This window comes from Cibotium barometz, chromosome 62 (genome assembly GCF_041138505.1).
Source record: "Cibotium barometz isolate CiBa-2024 chromosome 62, ASM4113850v1, whole genome shotgun sequence".
Classification (NCBI taxonomy): Eukaryota; Viridiplantae; Streptophyta; class Polypodiopsida; order Cyatheales; family Cibotiaceae; genus Cibotium; species Cibotium barometz.
The window spans coordinates 15,503,962-15,526,614 of record NC_141107.1 but is presented as its reverse complement, the minus strand read 5'-3'; the positions used below and the strand labels follow the sequence as shown (position 1 = coordinate 15,526,614).

Below are 22,653 nucleotides of genomic sequence, written 5' to 3'. Positions count from 1 at the left end.
AGGCACACAGACAGCCCATCATGTGGAATGATCTTAATAGAGATGACCTTGGTTGTACCCTAGGTGCTTCTGGTTACATGCAGTGGCCAGGTTGGAAGAGATGTGCATCGACAGTCGAGCCTCCTATGGATCAAAGAGCAGCCTCCATTCGGCATCTCAGAGGGAGTCACAGGAGGATTGAGAAGATTGACGCAGCTATCCCTCATGAGTGGTACATTGGCACATTCCATGATGAGTATCACCCCAAATGGCTGGGTGCTTTCTTGAGGACACGTGTACCGTTGCAGGTATGAGGGACCAGGGGCAGGAGGTGATTCAGAAGAGATTTTGGTACCGACTTTGGTACTCTTATAGGAGGAATCAGGTATCCCATTTTTTACATGGCGGACTTCCTATTAATCAGTGGAGAGCTATCTTTGGTGTGGACACATCTTGCCCTAGATGTTCAATAGCCTCTGAGACTGTACATCATTATGTTTGGGGCTGCAAAGCTGCTCAGAGGATCTGGAGCTCTATAGCTCAGCTTATAGGCAGATTGAGGAGATGCACTATCTACATTACTTGGGGCTCTATTGCCTGGCTTGCTCAGTCTCGACTATAGATTTTCTTTGAGGGCAAGGACCATGACACTGGCATTCTGATTGACAGAGGAATGGCCCAAAAGTGTACACTACAGGATATTCCTGACTCACTACACACCACCCTTGGGGAGGCTTGACACCACTTGGAGATTATCACCAGCATCACAGCCTGGCAGATCTGGGAAGCGAAATGCACTGAGGTCATTGAGGGCATTCAGATTTATGACACTCAGTGCCTCTGTAATATTTGGGGAGATATCACCCATACTCTTATGGCCACTTGGGCTACAGGGACAGTCCATATCCAAACAAGCAAAGCGCACTATCTTCATGAGAGAGGAGGGGGATCATGGGATCTTCTTCTCATCGACTCCCACTGCAATTTCTAGGCATCACCGTGCCCCTGATTATTGGCTGTGGCTATCTGACACTCTATGCTGAGGATCTCCAGCTTTCAGCCATGATTTTGTATTTGTTCTTTCTTAATAGAACTCTCTTTTTTGCACAAAAAAAAAAGCAGCAGTTGGATTCCATAGCAATTAACTCTCTCTCGTATGATGCCTTATTAATGCACATCTATATACAAATAAGAGGTAATAAATCAACAATACTGGTGCAATTCAGACCTTCAATACAGCTTTTGTCCAGAAATTCTGTTCTCTCACAACCTTTTGATTTGCTTCATAAGCAGTTTCGGGCTGCCTCTCAATGCCACTGAAAGGCCAGGCTTCCACCAAGCTAGAACTTTGTCCCATAGGTTTTCCTGCTTCTCTAGGCATTGAGTTGGGAAGTCCAGTCCAGTTCAAGGGATCGTCTCCTTTTTGAAGCGGGTTTTCCGAAAGGGTTGACCAGGTTGATGCCTCAAAACCTTCTGCAATAGTTTACTCAGAATCAATGCCAAAGATTCCAAAGACAAAAGCTTTGTCGTCACACACTAACCAGCATACATGACAAGCAAGTAAAATGCAGAATGGATCATCTCATCCATTCCTTTTCTTCTCTTGTAAACATCTGGATATGTTTTGTCAGGTCTTTAAAAAATAATCAGGCTGCTTTACTTCAACAAAAAGACAAGGTATTGGCTCTGAAAACCACAAATGCATCATTGATACAAAAGGGGAAAAAGAAAGATGTACTACAAGACAAGGTATCGGCACAGGAGACCACAGATGCATCATCGGTACAAAAGGGGAAAAGAAAGATGTACTAGATCATTTAAGAACGCCTGTGACCTGCAAACACTTACTCATATCCAGACCTTCGAAATCATTTTTGTAAGCCTGTTGTCCAGGTGGGTCCTGGCTGGCCGCTGTTTGAATTTGGACTCCATGCTGAAGCTGTGACACACCATGCATTGCTATATTTGATGAAGTGGAACCAAAGTGAGGCAATGTCTTCCTAGCAGGTGCCATGTCATCAACGCTCGGAGCTAGTGAAAGTGCGGCATATTTAGGGCTAGCTGTTGAATTTAGACCAGGTTCGGAGCTTAAATTTTCAAGCATTGATGCTTGATATGCCTCAGCCTGTCCCAATCTTGTGATCTGAATATCCCCAAACTCATCTTCAGAATCTACTCCATGAGCATTTTCATGTGAATAAGAACTTGGGCTGACCATCTCAGATGGGCTTGATATAAGACTTGGTGGCAAATAATCAGGTGTGTTCCCATATATGATGCTCTCGGGCTGCATCTGTGAGAGATATTGAGCTGGACTTTCTTCAAATGTTGGCTGAAATGACTCCAGCCTATTACTCTGGGTGCACCCAAAAAAAAAAGATTCTTCAGTAGCAACCATATCTGACTAGAATCTAAACGTATTTGATTAAACTGCAAACAGAAAGTCCTAACGACAAAGATAAAACAAAATGAGAGAGGGATAGACCTCAGTTACTTCAAGATAATGCACCAGCACTATGTGCTCATAGCCCCTATAGAGAATTTTAAAACTGAATCAGAATAGGAAAAAAAGTTACCTGCTCAACATCTTAAAAAACCAAACAAAACCTAGAACTAGACAAAATCCACCCATGAAAAAGTAGAATCAAAATAAGTGTTTACATTTCGTCAACTCCATAGATAAGCTATCAGGACCAATGTAGATGCTACATGAACTAAGCAAAGGCAACCTAAATAAACCTTTTGCCACTTATTTAAAATCATTTAGTGCACAATCAGTATACCAAAGAGTCAAAAGTTGAATGCATCAATTTTCAAACCAGCATGAGTGATGTCATGATTCTTCCATGAACTTCTGTGATAAAAGATCATTTTAATGACAGTGATTATCCAGTTAGAAACATGCAAGCAGCACAATTTCCCTTGAAAAAGGGGATCACACTGACCAGCATGATATATACTACAACAATTGTCATGAAAGACACCAATAGCTCCTTATTTCAAGATCCTAAAACAATTTTTTTTGTTATGCCCTAGATAGCTTCCTAGATTTGGACTATGCAGAGTACTGTATGAAAATAAATTGCTCGTACCAAGCGCAGAACTTTCTCCTCTGCTCATGTAGGATCAGAATGCATGCAATGGTTTAATGATATAATTCAATTGTGCATGTAACAGAAAAAAGCTTCAATGGGACATTAGACTCATCTTCATGCAGGAGTGTTTTGGACCTTGGTTCAGCACAATATGTTGCACACAGAAATTACCTTTTATCTCTATAATTCCCTCTCATTGCCTTGTGGCTAACAAAACTCTAAATATAATAACTTCTTCATTTACTCTTGAAGTCTGCATTCATTGGTCACTATCATCTCAATTGATCAATAGAAATCAAGAAACAGTACCAAACTCTCTTCTAAGGGAGACGATAAACAACTTTTCAAAATAAATGTCCTCAAGCAGGTTGGCTCCATCTAAAGAGGTCATCTAGCATATTGTACACAAACCTACATACACACGTTTCTTGCATCTGCCTTGCTCAAGAAGTGGTTTTTGTGAACTATGTTTTATGGTCCTTGCCAAAGACGCACAATAAAGACCATGCTAGAGGTTTGGATAGTAGCGAACAAGATGGGGAATCTTTACCAGCCCAGCAGCATCTTCCCTTCATGAGCAAAGGGGCCAGAATATCACAAGCATGAGCAATGTGCTCAATAAGTGATCCCTCACAGTCCATAGCCCTACCAGTCTGCAGTTTGTGTACAGCCTTACTGACATTTGAAACAGTGAAAAGGGTGCGAGATGGGGCAGGGGGAGTGTGGAGGGTTGGGAGGAGGCAAGTTGGGAACATGGCAAATATTTTCTGCACAAGAGTAGTAGGTGGAAGGATCCACAACGGGTGTAAATGACCTGTGTTCACAGAATTTGCACTATGCTCTCCACTATTTGCACTCTATTTGCACTATGCTTCTCCACTATTTGCACTCAAAAGCATCCAGTAGAATTTATCCTCATGCTGGGCTAAGAATGCCCTTTACTTACGGTGAGTAATCAGTTGCGCTTTGTTCTTCATGATTTGCTCCGTTGCTTGCTTTCGTAAGAGGTAAAGGCACGTGGGCCTACGTTGGTTCGATGGGTCCCACTATGCATAATGGACATACATGATGCAGCATATGCTTGTAGCCAAAGGGTTTAGGGGAATCATCGCAGGGGACGAAGTTCGCCCAGCAAATGTAGTTGCACCGAAAACTCTTGCAAGAGGAGAACGTGGCCGGAAGCCACTTGAGCAACTTGCAGATCCCTCCACGCCCTCCATATAGTGTAATGACACTTGGGATTTAGTTGACCTACCGTATGGCAAGAAGGCTATCAGCACAAAGTGGGAGAAAGTCTGATGGTACCATTGATAGGTACAAAGCAAGACTTGTGGCAAAGGGCTCTGCTAGCAGAAGGGCATTGATTATGACGAGACCTTTGCTCCCACTCACGCATGACTACCATCAGATGTGTTACTGCATTGGCACCTCATTTGTGATGGAAAGTGCGTCAATTGGACATCAAAACCGCTTTTCTTTATTGTGATTTGCATGAGGAACTATAAGTCTCGTAGCCCATTGGTTTTGTGATGCCTCATCATGAACACAAGGTATGTAAGTTGAGAAAGGCACTCTATGGCCTCAAGCAAGCTCCTAGAGCTTGCTACGAGAAGATACATGCATACTTGATTGCTCACAGGTTTCAAAATAGTCCAATTGAGGGTACCCTCTATGTTCGGAAGGATGGAGAGGATTTTTTTTCTAATAAAAGATCCTTCCATTAGTTACAAAATTACAGCCAAAACAGCTAAGTATATGCCCAGTCCCAAAACAGCTAAGTATATGCCCAGTCCCAATCATGGGAGACAAGAAAACAATAGGGGATAGAGAGGGGCTCTTCCTTGCTGTCCGTCCATATGATCCTCGTGGATTGAGTGGGTGGCGTGGTAGTGCTCTCTATGGCCTCGCTGCACAGTGAACACGCTAGATGTGCCATGGTGCTATACTACTGATGATCTCCCACAACAAGCACGCAAGATGTGCCATGCTGCTATACTGCTGATGATCTCCCACCTTTGACAAGGGCCTATAGAGCTCCTCCCAAAAACTGGGGCTGCTAATAACGGGGCTGTCATGATATGGTGATGAGAGAGGAGAAGGGCGAGTTCTAGTCTCGTCTCCTCATATGCTAAGGTCGGTGCTGTCTCGACAGTAGATGTGCCATGATGCTATATTGTTGATAATCTCCCACACCGAGCACGCTAGATGTGCCATGCTGCTATACTGCTAATGATCTCCCACCCCTGACAAGGGCCTATGGGCCTCTTCCCAACTGCGGCTGCTGATAACGGGGCTGTCACGATATGGTGATGAGAGAGGAGAAGGGTGAGGTCCAATCCCGTCTCCTCATATGCTAAGGCTGGTGCTGTCACGATATGGTGATGAGAGAGGAGAAGGGTGAGGTCCAATCCCGTCTCCTCATATGCTAAGGCTGGTGCTGTCTTAGAAGCCCAAACTACTGCCCCCCAAGTGCTGGTGTGGGTTGGTGCCTAGTCTTAGTGAAAATGCAGAGGATCAACAACCAAACTTATTGCGCCTTGGGACAATCCCAAAATCAATGCCATTGTGATTTTACATGTCCACATCTAGAATAGAGAGCCGACCGACTTCCAACTGCCAGCCAAGTGCCCACTGCCAAGTTCATGTGTGAGATCTGCTTGAGGACAAGAGTAATCTTCTGTATCCGCACCAAACATGTTGCGCCTTGGGACAACCCCAAAAGCAACGCCATTGTGACTCCACATGTCCATCTAGAATAGAAAGCCATCCGACCTCCAATTGCTAGCCAGGTGCCCACTACCAAGCTCATGTGTGCTATTTGCTAGAGGAAAAGAGTAATCTTCTGTGGCCGAAAGCTGTCCCACATCCGCTAACTGTCAGGGAGTATGGTGGTGGGTGTCTGCTGACACTCACGAAGATCGGACATCAATCTCCTCAGCCATACACAATCTACTATGGCTGTAAAGGCTACCCTGTACTCAGCCTCACAAGTAGATATGGCAACAGTGGGCTGCTTTTTGCTCAGCCATGATATGCATGAATGCCCAAAAAAGAAACAATTTCCACTGGTGGACTGTCATGTATCATAGTCACTAGCCCAGTCTGAATCACTGTAAGCATGTAACTGCAAGCTGCCCCCCCTGGGATATATCAATGCAAGATCCAGGAAGCCCTTAAGATAGCGGAATATCCGCTTCATTGCTTGCCAATGCTTTGTACCTGTGCTGTGCATAAATTTACTACACTGAGAAACCTCAAACTGAATATCTGGGTGTGTGTTGCATAAATATATGAGACAGCCCACTGCTTAGCTGTAAACACTCATATCAAAAGGTTCTCCAACATCATACATGCTCAATTTCAGCCCTGGCTCCATCGAAGTAGAGATGGGCTTACAATCTTGAAACCCGAATTTCTGCAACAGCTTTTGAATGTACTTCGATTAGTGTACATAAATCCCAACATCTATCTGCACAAATTGTATGCCCAAATAATAATGCAACAATCCCAAATCAAGTATGTATCTTCTCATACCAAGCTCGAGGAGCTTGTTTGAGACCATAAATTGCTTTTCGAAGCTTGCATACTTTGTTTTCCTGACCATACATCACAAAACCAATGGGCTGATTTACATACACTTCTTCTTGCAAATCCCCATTGAAAAAAGCTGATTTTATGTCCAATTGATGCACTTTCTATCCATGATGGGCAGCCAATGCAACAACGCATCTAACTATGGCCATACGAGAAGTGGGTGCGAAAGTCTCATCATAATCAATGCCTTTTTGCTTGGCATATCCTTTGGCCACTAGCCTGGCCTTGTACCTGTCAATGGTACCATCAAACTTTCTTTTTAACTTGTAAACCCACTTTGTGCCAATGGGCTTCTTGCCAGCAGGCAAGTCTACCAAATCCCAAGTGCTGTTTTTATGGATAGAATCCTTCTCATTTTGCATGGCTTGCATCCAATGCTCATTCTCATGAGCCTCTTCAAATGAATCTGACTCATGTGCATCACAAAGTGTACTCATGAAAGTAACATCTGTGTGTTCTCTTGCATTACATGAACCAACCCGTGTCTTGCTATCAAGTGGAGCTGAAAGTTTGCTCTCCTGTAAAGTACGGAGCAGCCAACGAGACACAACTCTAGCCGCCTCCATTGCTGTCCGCTCTTGCTCCACTGCTTCCTCCACATTTTGAGGTGTAATGAGCTCATTCATGGGCTGATTTTGAGCGCCCAAATGCTGTCCATTGGGCAAAGTTGATGGCTGATCTGTTGAGCCATCAATTCCCAACGGAAGAAGTCCTTCAAACATGTTATGTGGGCCCGAAGGTGGCTGTCCAAAAAAAATAAGCCAATGGTTGGTCTGAATTTTCAGCAAACACAACATCTCTGCTGTCCAAAATCCTTTGTGTGGAAGGATTGAAGAGACGGTAGCCTTAACTGCCACTGCTATAACCCACAAATATGCACTTAGCTACTTTGTCATCAAGCTTACCTCTCAATTGCTGAGATACATGTGCATATTCTATACATCCAAAAACTCTAAAGTGATCAACTTTAGGTTTCCTTTCGTGCCATGCCTCATATGGCGTTATGGTTTTCAATGCTTTGGTAGGGCATCTGTTCAACACGTGTAGCACACATTATTGCCTCCATCCAAAATTTGTGAGGCAATCCTTTGCCTTTAGCCATGCATCTAGCCATTTCTATCAAAGACCCGTTCTTTCTCTCAGCAGCACCATTTTTCTGAGGAGAATATGGCATCGTGCATTGATGCTTTATGCCTTTTTCTGCCATAAAAGCTTTGAAAGCAATGGACATGTATCCCCCCCCTATCTGTACGGAGGGTCTGCACTTTGCAACCTGTTTGCTTTTCAGCTTGTGCCACGAAATGCTAAAAACATGCAAATACATCAGATTTGGCCTTCAAAGGATACACCCAAGTAAATCTAGAGTAGTCATTGATAAAGGTTACAAAGTATAGATGCTTTCCAAAAGATGGTGTTTTTTTTTTCCATGAAAAGATCCTTTCATTAGTTATAAAAAGAAAAAAGCCCAATGGGCTACAAACCCTCTCCTGCTCATAAGAAGGCAGAGCAGAGATCCAATCAAGGCAGCTAGGGAGACTCTCCCTAGGTGCAGAAAAGTACAAATAATTGAGAGGCTATATCATACAATAGGAGGGGGGAAAATCCAAACAGGTGGCCTGTAGTGCCAGCGGGGAGTACCCGCGTGTAGAGTATAGAAAGGGCCGCTGCGCCAAGTGGTGTGGAAGGCCTGGCGTCGCAAGATCACTCGATCCGAGTCGCCCCGGATGCGGTCATACTGGCCTCGCAAGGTGTGAATCAACTCCTGCCAGATAGCCCGAACAGTCTCTGCTGGTGGCTCCAGTCTCCCCTCAAAGGCCCTGAAACAACGGGCTCTCCAGGTGAACCATATGGTGAGGCTGCTGAGGAGCTCCCATCGTAAATCCCTCTCCTGTGTCCAGCCGGCTGTTGAGAAATCCGGTGAAGGAACAAGGCGAGGCTGGCCCCCAATCAATCTGATGGCCTGGCTGGCCTGCTCCGTCTTGTATCCCAGAGCTAGCCCTGACGAAGTCGACCAAGCAGCGGCTCCCCACGTATACATTCCCTCTGGAGAGAGGGGAGCCAAAATGCGCAGAACCCTCAGCCAAATCTGTTGCGCCTGTGTGGACAGTCCCATAGGCAATGTCGCTGTGTCTCCAATGGGTGGCCGCATCGGACGCAGGCCGATGGAAGGCCACTATAGACAAGCCAGGTGCCAACTGCAGAGCCCCTGTGGGCAACCAGCCACTGGAAAGCCGAGATCCTGCGTGCCTGTCTGCTAGCCCAGAGCGTGGTCCAAAAGTCCTCCAGGACTCCTGTGAGAGTCCCTGTAGCCACCAATGCTCCGATGCAGCTGGAGAGACCGTCCTCCTCGCAGTCAAAATATGCCTCCCCAACCGAACAGTGTACTGGAAAAAGGTGATCTCTGTGGCCTCGGGGGACGCATAAGGATCATGCCACTTGTACTCGCCAGGGTCCCATTGGAGCCGGGCCAAGGGACGCGCGGCATATGCCCATATGCACCAATCAGAGTCCACATCTGCAGGGTCTGGATCAATATGCCACTTCTGAGAAGCGGCGGCCACTACCCGTATCCTCTGAAAGATGCACTCTGCAACCAAAGGCGACTCCGCCTCCACTCTCTGAAGTCTGCCCTCATCCTGTATCTCATAGTAGAGGCATCTACCATCCTCAGTGCAAGCTCTGACAATAGGATCTCCAACTGTGTAAAGGCTCCCATCCACCGTGGGGCCGCTGGCTCAAAAGGCGTGAACCACTCCCCAGTGAGAGCCTCCTGAATGTCATCCCTCATAATCAGCCCCCCTCTGAAGTGACTCAGCCTCTCCGCCTGGATCTCCTCCGGGAGACTGCAAAAGGCCTGCCAATCTCCAAAACTACGTGCTGGGCCTGCCGCCAATGGTCCCCAGGCTAGACGAGGCCGAGAACCTAGCATATGACCCTCCTCTGTGCGTACCGCGGGGCTCCAGATGAGCGGCTGTCTGGCCCGCTCCTCCTCACAAGTGGGAGGTCTCTGAGAAAGCCCCGGTCTCAGCAACTCCCAAGCTCGCAGGGTACTCAAGGCAAATCTGTCCTCCCATCCTCTACTGAGGCCTGTCCTCCTCATCTCTGTGAAGATCCACCGTATCTCTGGTGCCCAAGTGCCCCGTGCTGGGGGAGCTCTAGCCTACAGCCGCTGAAAAAGAAGCTCCTTCCAAGGCTCAACACCTGGAAGCAGTCCCCGAACAATAAGCTTCCCCAACAAGGCTCTACTCTGATCAACTGGATCTATAATGCCCAAGCCCCCCTGGGCCAGCGGAAGAGTAATAACAGCCCAAGCAACCTTAGCCCGGGCCGGCTGACCATCCCGCCCGGACCAAAGAAAGTTCTTGATCAGCCTCTGTACCTGGCTCATGCAAGAGCTCGAGAAAATCCAACAAGACGTGATATACCACATAGTCGCTAAAAGCACCTGATTTGTCACCACCACCCTCCCAGCCAAGGAAAGCCGAGCTGTACTCCAATATAAAAGCTTCTTCCGAATGCTCAGAAGAAGCGGGGCGATCTGCTGCTCAGGTGACAAATCAAGTCCAATCTGGCATCCCAGATACCGCACTGCTGTGCCAGGAGGAATCCATCTAAAACCCGGGTCTGGGGTCCATGCCGGAGCGGGGGCGCTACTGATCCAAAAAGCCACTGTCTTGCGTCAATTGATCAATGCTCCCGAAGCCATACCAAAAACCGTAGAGATTGCTCTGCCCTCTGTAGATTGGCCTCCTGGCCATGCAAAAACAATCCCGTGTCATCAGCAAACTCAGAATCCAGCAAGTCCTCACCCCGAACTGGAAGCTGGAGTCCTCTCAAACCAATCTCCTCTGCTGTCAGATACATGCTCATAGCCTCTGCAAAGAAAAGAAAAAGGAACGGAGTGAGAGGGCATCCCTGACGGACTGATCTGGTCAGCTCAAAACTCGGCCCCCGTCCTCTTGCCATCAACACCTGGCTACGAGCTGTGGAATATAGAGCTGCCACCCCTCGAATCCAGTCTAGCTCAAAACCCAGGTGAAGCATAGTGCCCTCCAAAAAACCCAGCCAACTCTATCGTATGCCTTCTCAAAATCGAGAAGCATAACGACCAAGTCCTCGCCGAGAAATCTAGCTCGGGCCGTCGCCTCCCAGAAGGTGAAAATGTTGTCAAGGATACTGCGCTCCTTAACAAATCCTGTCTGGGTAGCATGAATCAAATCCCCAAGGAAGGGCTGGATCCTCAAACTCAAGGCCTTGGCTAGGACCTTGTAGACAGTATTGAGGATCGTAATAGGCCTCCACTGCCGAATATCATCTGACACTCCCTCCCCCTTGGGGATAAGAAAGATCAAGCCCTCTGAAAAACTATGTGACATCACCCCAGTGTTTAAAACATGCTGAAAACCCTTGCGGAGGCCTAGCCCCAAAAGGTCCCAATAGCGCATAAAAAAGGCAGGCGTCAATCCATCCTCCCTAGGGCAACTATGACGCGGGAGGGCCCTCAAAGCCTCACCAAGCTCATCCTCTGAAAGGGGCTCACCCAAAGCTGTGCGCATACGATCTGTGACCCTCCTCTGCACATGGGCCCACACAGTCTGTCTGCAAGCATCACGTGCCTCCGTGGCTGGCTCCGTTGAAAGCAGGTCTCTGTAGAACTCAGTGGCAATAGCTCTAATCTCCTCGAGCTCAGTGGCTAACGATCCGTCCTGCCTCCTGAGCTGGCGTACTCCTGCTCGAGCATGGTGGGGTCCGGTGATCTCAAAAAACCCCCCAGTCACTCTATCACCATGTGGAGTCCACTGAGAAGCCTGGCGATGATAGTAAAACTCGTTTCTCTGTCCTCTGCCTCTCTAACCTCCTGGTGTGCCTGGCTCAGCTGGGACGCCACCCACTCACATATAGGCTGCTGCTCCTGAAGGCACTGGAGTGAAGCAAGGCTACGTCTCAAGCGACGCTCCCGCTCTCGTGTCTCTCCCAGCTGTGTCAAGGCTGTAGCGTGCAAAAAAGAGCTGAGCTCGATGAGCCCCTAGGCACACTGGCCTGCTGCATCCAGGTCAAAGCTCTGGCTATCCTACCATATCCACTCAATGTCCTCAAAAAGACTGGGGTCTGTAGGTATCCTCTCTCGGATCCTCAACTGCAAGCTGGTCTCCCGTGTCCTCTCCTTAAGAGTCAAAATAACTAGCACATGGTCTGAGAAAGAGGTACCAGCGAGAATGCCAACGGAGCCACCACGCTCGCCGAACCTCTCGTCCACATAGAAGCGATCAATCCGTGATAGATTAGTCCCTCCCTGCCGGCGATCCGAACGAGAAAAACTAAGACTGCCCTGAGAACGGGAGAAAGCCTCATGCTGCCATGCATCAGTGATCCGCAGTGTCGTACAAAATCGCTCCCAAGCTGCAAGCTCCGTGCCGTGCACTGTAACATGATTGCCTCCCACCCTATCGACCAGGTCCTCAAGCATGTTGAAGTCCCCCCCAACACACCAATGTGCGGCCTCAGGCAATGCATCTGTAACAAGGGTCCAAAACTCTGCTCTGGCACTAGCATGATTGGGCGCATAGACATTGAGCACACCAATGTGCTCATCGTGCATCCTTAGAATAACATACTGTGCTCTACCATGCACAGTGACCCCGCGATCCACAATGGCCTGCCACCATGCATCCGCAATGACCATACATACTCCTCCCTGCCCACCCAAGGGGCCAAAACCTGCAGACCAAAAAGTGTCCCATCTACCAGGCATCACCGAACCATATCTCCGAATCCTGCTCTCACTCAAATGGTGCTCCTGTATCATCAGAATATCAATAGTGCTCCCAACCAAGCATCTCTGAAGCTCCTGCCGTACATAGTGTGCACCGCCAAGGCCTTGTACATTCCATGAGATGATCCTCATGGATGACCTGCTCAGGTGGAGGTTGTCTCAGCCATACGGCGGGCCTTCGCAAGCGGCTTGGATGGAGAGTAATCCCCATCCAAGAGACTACGAATCTGCCCACCCGGTGTGCTACAAGAGTCTTGGACCAGGCGCCAGTGGCTGTGTCCCATAGCGACTGCCTCCCGCTCAGAGAAAGAATCCTCATGTATGCATACATAGCCAGGGTCTCGCGCTAGGTCTGCCACTATGCGAACCACCAAGTGTCGATTCCCGGAGGCATCCGCACTCTCGGTATCAAAGAAATGTGCCAACTCCCAGAGTCGGCCTACCATGTCTGTAATCTCCAAGTCGCTCACATGGTGAGAAAACTCAACTGCCTGTGTCTGCAAAATACTAAGAGCAAGATCCAAAGTCTACTCCCGGTCGCGAGTGCCGCAAAGAGGGAAGGAGAAGGCCACCACTGAATCAAGTGCCTCCTCCCCTCGGGCCGGAAGTATCACCACATGAACTCTGATAGGTGCTGGCTCATGGGGGCCCTCCGCTCCAAATAGGTGTGTAAAGGAGTAGTCGAAAGCCTCCGAGCGCTGTCTAGTGTCGAGACTACTCAGCCGACTGCGGATAGAGGATATCTGTGAAGCACGAATCGGCATGGTAGGTCTCCTCTGCGGTACACGAGCAAGGTCGGTGCTCAGTGCCCGCCGGACTGCAAGTGAGTGCCAGGGCACTGCCAGTGCCTCCCAGGGAGCTGAGACGAGCGGAGGGGGAGGAGGGGAGGGAGAAGGGGGTGGGGAAGGAGACGCTGAAAATGCGAGAGCGGGAACGGGAGGAGGCGAGGGTGGAAGCGAGGCGGGAGGGGGGGGACGGGGGAGGGGGGAGTGGAGGTGGAGGTGGAGGTGGAGGTGGAGGTGGAGGTGGAGGTGGAGGGGGGGGCGCTGGCATCTCTTGATCCTCAGTCTGCGCTGGGGTCTCCTCCTGGAGGGGAGCAAAGCTGTTCCTCACTGGAACCCAATGATGCTGAGGCTGTCTGCTGCTGCGTCGGTCTTTGGGCATGCTGTTGTGGCTGTCTCCCTCTACGGCGCCCCTGTCCAGGCTGCCAATCAGAGGTCTCTGTGGGCTGAGCAGGTGTCCCGGAGGCTGCCTACCGAGCCGCATTTGTGGACGGGCCATCGGAGGTCTGCTGCTGCGGTGAAGGTCGGTGTCTCCTGCGAGGGCAGGCCTTGGCCAGATGGCCGACCTACCTGCATATAAAACACTGGTTCGGGAGCCCCAAAAACTCCACTCTCTGATCGATTCATCCCCCCCCTATCCTAGGTAACTGAATGACCTTCGGAAGGGAGGAGATGTCACGAACCAAAACTCTGACCGAAGGAAGGCCAGCTGCTCTAGCCACCACTGAAGCTGCTGTGGGGCCAGTCTCAAGCACCGAGCCCACCAATGATCCTATCCTGGAAAGGAGCGGAAGGTACTCGCGGCGGCCAAGTCCAGGAAAGCAAACTGTGACATGGAATAGGTGCTCTCCCTGCTCGGCCGCTGCTGGGTCGAAACCATGCTGCCAATGTCTGAAGAAGGCCCGAGCGCCCCTGATGTCAAGGGGACTCATGGCTATGACCTGGGCCACGCTCTGGACTGTCTCGGACTCAATTTGGTAGTGTCCGCGGCCCAGTAACTGAACGTCCAAGATCTTGCCCACATCTGCAAGAAGGCGGGCCTGGAGAAGATCCCGGATCTCCCCTCTGCTGGGGCGGGTGCCAACTATACGGCATATGGTGGAATGTACCTGGAGGCGTTCCACCTCTGCGGTGAGGCTCGCTTCCTCTTCTGGCGAAAGAGAAAGCCTGATGGGGGTATCCTCAGGGGCGGGCGAGGGGGCTGCGGAAGAGTCCCTCTGAGGGGAGGCGAGGGGCCTCCATCAGAGTCTGAAGCTGATTTGAGGGCGAAGCGGAGACGGAGGGTCCTGCAAGAACCAAGCTACACGAAAACGGGGGGAAGCGCGGAGCGGGGAGGGAAAGACCGAAAGCGAGGGGGGGAGGGGCGGATGACAGAGGAGAGAAAGAGGAGAGAAAAAGGGGGGGGGAAGGCGAGGGGAAGCGGGGAGGGAGCGGGAGCAGGCAGCGGGAAGGGCGCGATAGGGGGCGGGAGCGTGAAAGGAAGAGGGGGCAGGCGGGCAAGGGCGGGACGCGGAGGGCGCGAGCAGGCGGGGACGAAGGCGAGGGCGAGGGCGAGGGCGAGGGCGGCGGGGGGCGAAGGCGAGGGACGAAGGCGATGGCGATGGCGATGGCGATGGCGATGGCGATGGCGATGGCGAAGGCGAAGGCGAAGGCGAAGGCGAAGGCGAAGGCGAAGGCGAAGGCGATGGCGATGGCGATGGCGATGGCGAGGGTGGGCAGCAGGCTAGAGCGGGGGGGGGGGGGGGGGGAGAGCTTCAGCGAGCGTGTGTCTTTGGGGGGTAGAGTCCAAAAGATGGTGTTTGCATAGGACCACACACATCATTGTGCACAAGCTGGAATTTCCGGACAGCCCTTGTTGTTCCATCTTTTGGGAATGCATTTCTGTGCATCTTACCCAATATGCACCCTTCACATATATGTTTTGGTGGCAGCTCTAACTGCTGTTGTGAGGATCACCTCACCAACACCCTGAACTGGATTAGAAGAATTGTTTGCACATGTTACCCACTTGCCTTCTGGGGCAGACATAAGCTACTTAAACAAATCCCTCCGTGAGGTGATGTGTTTCGAAGCACCACTGTCAAAATACCGTGTGTCATGTGTTTCATTGACACTGAGAGACATATGCTCCAAAGATGCATCATAACTACAAGTGATGAAAGTCCACTCATCCTGCACAAGATTTACTAATGCATCATCTTTCCCTGCAGGTGATGAAGAGGAATCTACAACCATGCCGCTTTCCTTTTTCTTCTCCTTTGCAAGGCTCTTTCTACACTCTTTCAAGTAATGACCTAGCTTCTTGCAGTAGTGACATTTGTCCTTCTTTTTGGACTTGCTTGGCACCTGCATCATTTTTAGCCTTTTGTGAAGGCTGTCCCGAATCAGCCTTTGGCTGAAAATTGTGTTTGGCTTTTCCCTTGCCCTTGTCTTGAGTAGCAAAAGCCCCATCACCACGCATGCTGGAAGATTTGTTCTTCCGATTCTGCTCCTCCTGTACCAACAAACATGCGGTATGATTGATCATTTTACTGATAAAGCAATCAAAGCCATCACTTGGGCATCTCAAGTACCCCATCTTTTCTGCTCCTGTGAGGGAGGAGTGGGTACTGGTGCTTGTTGAGTACCACAGCAAGGCGTATTAGGTGCTATGTCAACAAGGCGTACATCTTCACCTGACACATAACCCCATAATCCTTTGGCCACAAGTCGAGTTCGGACCATGAAGCTCCATAGGGAGTATTTACTGCCATCCAAGTTGTCCTCTTGGGACAAAACCCTGAATATATCGATCATATTTCCAGCCATTTGCTCAAATCTCTTCACCAAGAGATATGCAAACACGTGCAAGCACGTCCAAAATGCACCAAAGTGCAATGCCAAGCAACCACAATGTACTGTGCAAGTGTTTTGCCCCAAATTTCAGGCTGCAGTTAAGCAATGTTGAAAATCCCCAAATTTCTAAGCACCAATGGGCTAATTTATGTGTCAATTGCACATAATTAACAAAAGCCCCAAAAATATGTGTACCATGTAGGCCACTCTATGGGCTATCCATAGGTGTCACTCATTCCTTGGTATGTGCCTTGTAGGCCTAGATATTATCAGTTAGGACCTATGGTACAATTAGTACTAGTTCCAATTGGGACACCTAGTACATGTATGACACCCAGTTAGGGGTTCATCATATTAGGTGTATCTTTTGTACTTTTTATAATTTTAGCAATAGCAGCTCGCTTCCTCCCTGGCTTCTGCGTCCATTGCTTCCGTTGTCCACTCCACCCAACAATGGTATCAGAACAGGCTTTGCCCTTCAGTTCTCGCGAGTTTCAGCCTTCCCGAGCCTCCCCCTTGCTCATTGGAGCTGATTTCTTGCTGGTCCACTGGTTTCTACTGCTCGAATCCACACGTGTGAGCTCCTACAGCTGTTCAGAGGCATTCCATCGCGGGGAACTCCATCTTCTTGCTGTTTCCAGCTGGGCGACTCACTAGACGACCGTTTCCAGCCATTTCGAAGCAGATTTGTGTCATTTTGTGGCATTTTCAGCTAGCCTCCAGTCAGATCCAGCCACGTGGCACCTCAAACGGCTGCAAGGATACCTCAAAATCAGTCGCTTCTTGATTTCTTAGCTAGGCGACCAGTTTGAGGACACATTTCCGGAAAGGAATAGCTCAAATCCCTATTTCGAAGCATCTAAAAGCATTTTTGACAGTTTTTTGACTGTCCAACCCTAGAAATTTGGGGTTTTGCTGAATTTACAGTTGTACTGCTGCTTTGGAGCATTTGGAAGTTGGCAAATCAAAGGGCTTTTGAGGGCATTTGCTGTCCTTCACTTCCTCTAGCTGTTAGAAGCTCCCTCGAGCATTTTCAACAGTTCGGGAAGCTCTTTTTTTAAGGTATTTCATTTCTGCAATTTTTTTCCTTTCATTTGCAGATTCTTTGGCATTGGATAAGGCCCCGTGCTGCCTTGGGAAGGTCCCGTGCTGCGTTGGGATTTTTTATTGCAAGTCTATACTTTGTGACAGTTGCATATTTGCAGTCATTTTGTGGACAACAAGCATCATATTTGCAGTTGAAAGCCTTGAGGCTCATTTGGTCACTTTATTTGCAGTTGAGAGCTTGAGGCTCCTAATCTTGCCTTTGTCACATTTGGATTTGTGCATTTGTATGCATAATGGCCAATGGCAAGGATGATCTTTTTGGGGCTTTCGGTGCTGACGACAAGCTTGATGGGGTGAATTATCCTATGTGGTCATTTATGATGAAGCATGTCTTGGTGGCCAAGAATTTGTGGAATATTGTGAATGGCAATGAGCCTAGGCCTGTCAAGCAAGCTACATCTTCCACTAGTGATGTCACATCCAGTGGTTCTTCCCGTGCTGCCTTTGTACCTCCTACTCAGGAGATGATTCAGTGGGATGGCCATGATGCTAAGGCACAGGCATTGATTGCTCTTTCTGTTAAGAAGAGTATTGTACCTCATATCAGATCGTGCGTTACTGCTAGGGAGTCTTGGGATAAGCTTGCCTCTTTGTATCAGGTACGCAACGAGGCCCGTGTTGCCTATCTCCGCAAGCAGTTAAAGGATCAACATATGAATGAGGGTGATAGCATGGATGCCTATTTGACAGCTATCAAAGATTTGAAAGAGCAATTGGCCAACATTGATGAGGATATTCCTGATTCTCAGCTTGTATCCGGCACATTGGATGGATTGCCTGACTCTTACCAAGGTTTTGCTACTACCTTGAGGTTGGTTGCCATGGGCAATGCCAACTACTATTCCTTTGCTCAGTTGGTTGCACTTTTATTGCAGGAGGAGCAGAGTCGCTCTAACAGAAATGCCAATATGCATTCTGATCAAGCATTTGCAGCCAATGATAGGAATAAGGGAAAATTTCAGAAATCTGCCCCTAAAAATACAACAAATCAGTCTTCTTCTTCATCATCCCATGGTGATCAGAAGAAGAAGAAGAGGTGTAATTACTGCAGGGTTGCAGGCCATGATATAGCTGAATGCAGGAAAAGGATTGCTTCTAAGAAGAAGAAGAAAGAAAAGGGACTTGCGGTTTCCACTGCCTCTGGCAATGATGCCACTCCTAATGAGCATGCCCATTTTGCCACGGAACAGTCTTGGAGTTTCATAGTCCAATGCCATTATGATCCTTCTGTACATGATGCAGGTGATGCTTGCATGTCAATTTCAGCTTCCATGTGGTTCTTTGATAGTGGTGCTTCTAAGCACATCACTTCCTGCAGGACATTGTTCACTTCCCTTGCTGATGCCCCAAAGGGGGGTTCTATGACGTGTGCCAACAATGCATCCTATATGGTTAAGGGTGTTGGGCAGGTTGCAATCACTTCAGTTGCAGGCAATGTTGTCACTCTGGAGGATGTTTTGTATGTGCCAGGCATACGCAAAAATCTTATTTCCATTTCAGCTTTTGCTACTTGTGGACATAAGATTGTTTTTGATGGGCATAGGTGTGCAGTCTATGACTTGAGTCATGCCGATGCTATTGTTTTGACTGGTACTCTTCAGGGGGTCTTGTATAGCCTGGATGCATATGATAGATGCAGTGACAGTTCAGCCCATGATGCCCATGCTGTGCATGCAGATGTACTCCCTGACACATATTTATGGCATGAGAGGTTTGGTCACCTCAATCTTAATGCCTTGGTACGGTTGCCACAAATGGTTGAAGATATGCCACAGATGCGCATGCCTACTAAGAAACATATCTGTGAAGCTTGCCTACTTGGCAAGATGCACCGCTTTGCTCTCCCCAAAGATGGCAGAGTCGGGGCATCTCGCAAGTTATTTCTTGTTCACAGTGATGTGTGTGTGGTCCCATGAAGACCGCATCTATTGGTGGCTTCTACTACTTTGTCACCTTCATCTATGTGGATGACATGATTCTCACTGGGCCACATCCCAAGAAAATTGCAGATTTTAAACGGGAATTACAGCAATCATTTGCTCTTACTGATCTTGGCCAGTTGCAGTATTATTTGGGCATACAATTTGCTCGGACTGGGGGGGATTATTATGTCACAATCCAAGTACATTGGGCAGCTCTTACAGAGATTTCAGTTTGAGGACTGCAAACCCGTCTCCACCCCATTAGAGACTGGTTTTTGTTTCTCTGCTGAAGATACCACTGGACCTTGTGATGCTACCTCTTATCAGCAGGCAGTTGGTTGTTTACTTTACTTGTGTCATACTCGGCCAGACTTGCAGTACGTGGTCTCCCAGTTGAGCAGGTTTATGCACAGTCCCACTCATCACCATTGGCATGCAGTGAAACGTGTCTTCAGATATATCAAAGGCACACAACACTTGGGCCTTTTTTACAAGGTTGATTCTTCACTTATCATGCATGGGTTCACTGATAGTGATTGGGCTGGCTGCTATGATACACGCCGATCCCATAGTGGCAATTGTTTCATGCTTGGCTCTTCATGCATCTCTTGGTTCAGCAAGAAGCAAGCGACAGTTGCCACATCTAGTTGTGAGGCTGAGTACAGGGCAGCTTTCACAGCTACAGTAGAGTGTGTTTGGCTACGGAAACTACTTGCAGATCTTCTAGTTGGTCAGACTACTCCTACAGTCATTCATACTGACAGTCAGAGTGCTTTGGCTATTGCACGAAATCCTGTGTTTCGTGCTCGCACGAAACACATTGAGGTTCATTACCACTATGTCAGAGAACGATGGTCAGATGGTGACATTCAGTTGTCTTACATTCCCACTGAAGACAACTTGGCAGATCTCTTCACGAAGGCTCTCCCGCAACCAAAGTTTGAGGCTTTTCGACAAGCTTTACACTTGGTACCATTTGTTACGTGATCTGCTACTCTGTACAGTCATAGGTTGCTATATCCATATTGGACAAATTTGTGCAACCATAACCTTTAGTCTTCAGGTATCTTGAGACGTTTCCAGGATACTTCAGCCCATACCGTCGAGGGGGGTTTGTAGGCCACTCTATGGGCTATCCATAGGTGTCACTCATTCCTTGGTATGTGCCTTGTAGGCCTAGATATTATCAGTTAGGACCTATGGTACAGTTAGTACTAGTTCCAATTGGGACACCTAGTACATGTATGACACCCAGTTAGGGGTTCATCATATTAGGTGTATCTTTTGTACTTTTTATAATTTTAGCAATACATCTACAGCAGCTCGCTTCCTCCCTGGCTTCTGCCTCCATTGCTTCCGTTGTCCACTCCACCCAACATACCAATGAGCTTTAATTGTGCGATTAAGCACAAATTTTAGAAAAGCCCCAAAATTCTTTGTCCTACAAATGCAATAGTGCAAATTTTGAAAAAACCCCAAATTCTGAAAATTCCCTGAATTTTGCAGCCAAATGTTGCCCTGCATTGGTGCCCGCACTTGAATCTTGCAACGAAGCAGTGAATTCACAAAAGCCCCTTGATTTGAACCAAAAATCAGTTACCTGATTTTGAAAGGTTGCTATGATGAGTTGGGTAGGCACTGTCGTGATGTTGCTGAAGATGACAATGATGGCGGGAGCAACCAAGAGTGTCGTAGGGCACTTCCTTGCTGTGCACGGAGCGACAGTCACAACCGGGTGCTGTAACAATGACGGGCTGCTCAAGTTGAAGGCGACCAGGTGCTTCTAGGAGTCTCCTTACAAGCTTGCTGTTGCTGGAGACAGTGAAGGTACAGGCGCAGGTGCTGGCGACGGGGCCACCAAAGGCGGTGGCCGATTGATGGTCCTATCACGGCGACGGGGCAGGCCAGCGCGGGTGCGAAGACTTTTGGACGACGAGGACGCGTGTAAAGGCGGTCAAAGCTCCGGCAGCGAGACAGGGCCTAGGACCCAAATTTTGCCAATTTTTGGCATGTGCCACGTAAGCCCAAAATGAGGCTGAGCTGTGCCCTCAGCCGCCTCTCAAGCTGCGAGCTCCGCCGACGACGGGCGGGGCGGTCGTGGAGCCCTCCCCACTAGCTCCGCCCCTTTTGGAGGCTAAAAGGGCCGGAAGAAGGAGTGCCCGTCCAGGTGCAAGACAGGCGGCGGGAGCTTGGACGAACGTCGACAGTAATAACTGGCGACTTCCGGACGGACTGCGAACGGCATCAAAGAAAACTGGCTAATGCCAGACGGAGCAGCGCCGGACTCGACATACAGAGCACTGCCAGAGGGATCTGCAGGATACCGCTGTTGGGAGTTAGGGTTTCAGAGAAACAAAGAACACACACACACACACACACACACACACACACACACACACATGGTACACAGCTGCAAGCTCTCAAGAGAGTGAGAGAGATAGTGATTGCTACTCAAAGTAGACAGAATACAAAGATGTGTGGAGCAAGGGAGTTGACTCCACAATATCATAATACAATAAGTGTGGTGTCCTTTCACACCTAATATCCAAGGGGAAAAACCCAAAGGGAGAAAAGTGCCCTAGGTTAGTCCATGTTTACATGTGGCACTACTCATAGCATATGTGGCATGGTTTATTAGCATATATATGCCAATAATTGTGCCTTGCTAAAATACAAGCTCTCCCATAACTCCTCAATCCTCATGCAGATCTCCAGGTCCTAGATCAAGCTCTCGCATATGTGGAGGCTCTGTTGACTATCATGTCACCAGGGGTCCTATAGAGAGAGGATAACGTGTGAATGATCTAAAAAGGTAATGCCAGTTAAAATACCCACCAAATCAATTTGTCCATAGGCCGACTCATCAACATAGAAATGATCCAAACGAAAGAGGTTCAGGCATGCGCTCCTCTCGTCAAATTTGAAGAATCTCAAACTCCTTAGGTTATGCTTAAACTCCAAGAGATGCTAGGAGTCCTGTCCCTTGGTGGTGAAGACAAGCTCGTCCCATGCTGTAAGCTTTGCACCTGAAATGGTATCCTGGCTACCACCTAGTCTATCCTCCATGGTCACTAACACATTAAAGTCGCCCCCAATACACGAAAAATTAGTTAAGGGGAGGCTCTGCCGAATCATGCTCTAGAAGTCCACTCGACCTGCCATGGAGTTAGGGGTGTAAATGTTGAGGACCACCTGGTCCCTCCCAAGCCTGAGAATCACCCTCTATGCCCTCCCGGGGACTATGGTGCCGGAGTCCTCCACTGCCATTGGAAGAAGCTACTAGTTACATGCTCCTTGGATCCAAGATGGGTTGAAGATAGGTGACCAAAAGGTATGGCTCTTGCCTTGCAAAATCTTCCCACATTTGCGGGTACGACCAACTGACAAGTGACAGGTGACCAAAAGGTGTGGCTCTTGACTTGCAAAATCTTCTCACATTTGTGGGTACAACCAACTGACAAGTGATGCTCCTCAAAGAAATAAAATGTTAATAGAGCCTCCCACTCAGGCTCTCTATAGCTCCTCGCGAATGACTCCCCACATAGAGCGGCACTCTGGGCCACCCA

General features: G+C 48.6%; 1 protein-coding gene across 6 annotated transcripts in view; it reads right to left on the bottom strand.

Annotated features, from left to right (window-relative positions):
- The window catches only part of LOC147604177 (calmodulin-binding transcription activator 3-like), a 162,936-nt gene that overhangs the window by 76,555 nt on the left and 63,728 nt on the right, over positions 1 to 22,653 (bottom strand). For 2 of the 6 annotated variants that reach the window (XM_086795557.1, XM_086795554.1), the window contains exons 5-7: positions 2,465 to 2,510; positions 1,828 to 2,335; positions 1,208 to 1,452 (exon numbers count right to left, since the gene is read on the bottom strand). In XM_086795557.1, coding sequence (XP_086651683.1) covers positions 1,208 to 1,452; positions 1,828 to 2,335; positions 2,465 to 2,510 — 799 coding nt within the window. The remainder of the gene's footprint in view (positions 1 to 1,207; positions 1,453 to 1,827; positions 2,336 to 2,464; positions 2,511 to 22,653) is intronic. The other 4 variants (XM_086795559.1, XM_086795556.1, XM_086795558.1 and 1 more) reach the window with 2 other exon arrangements.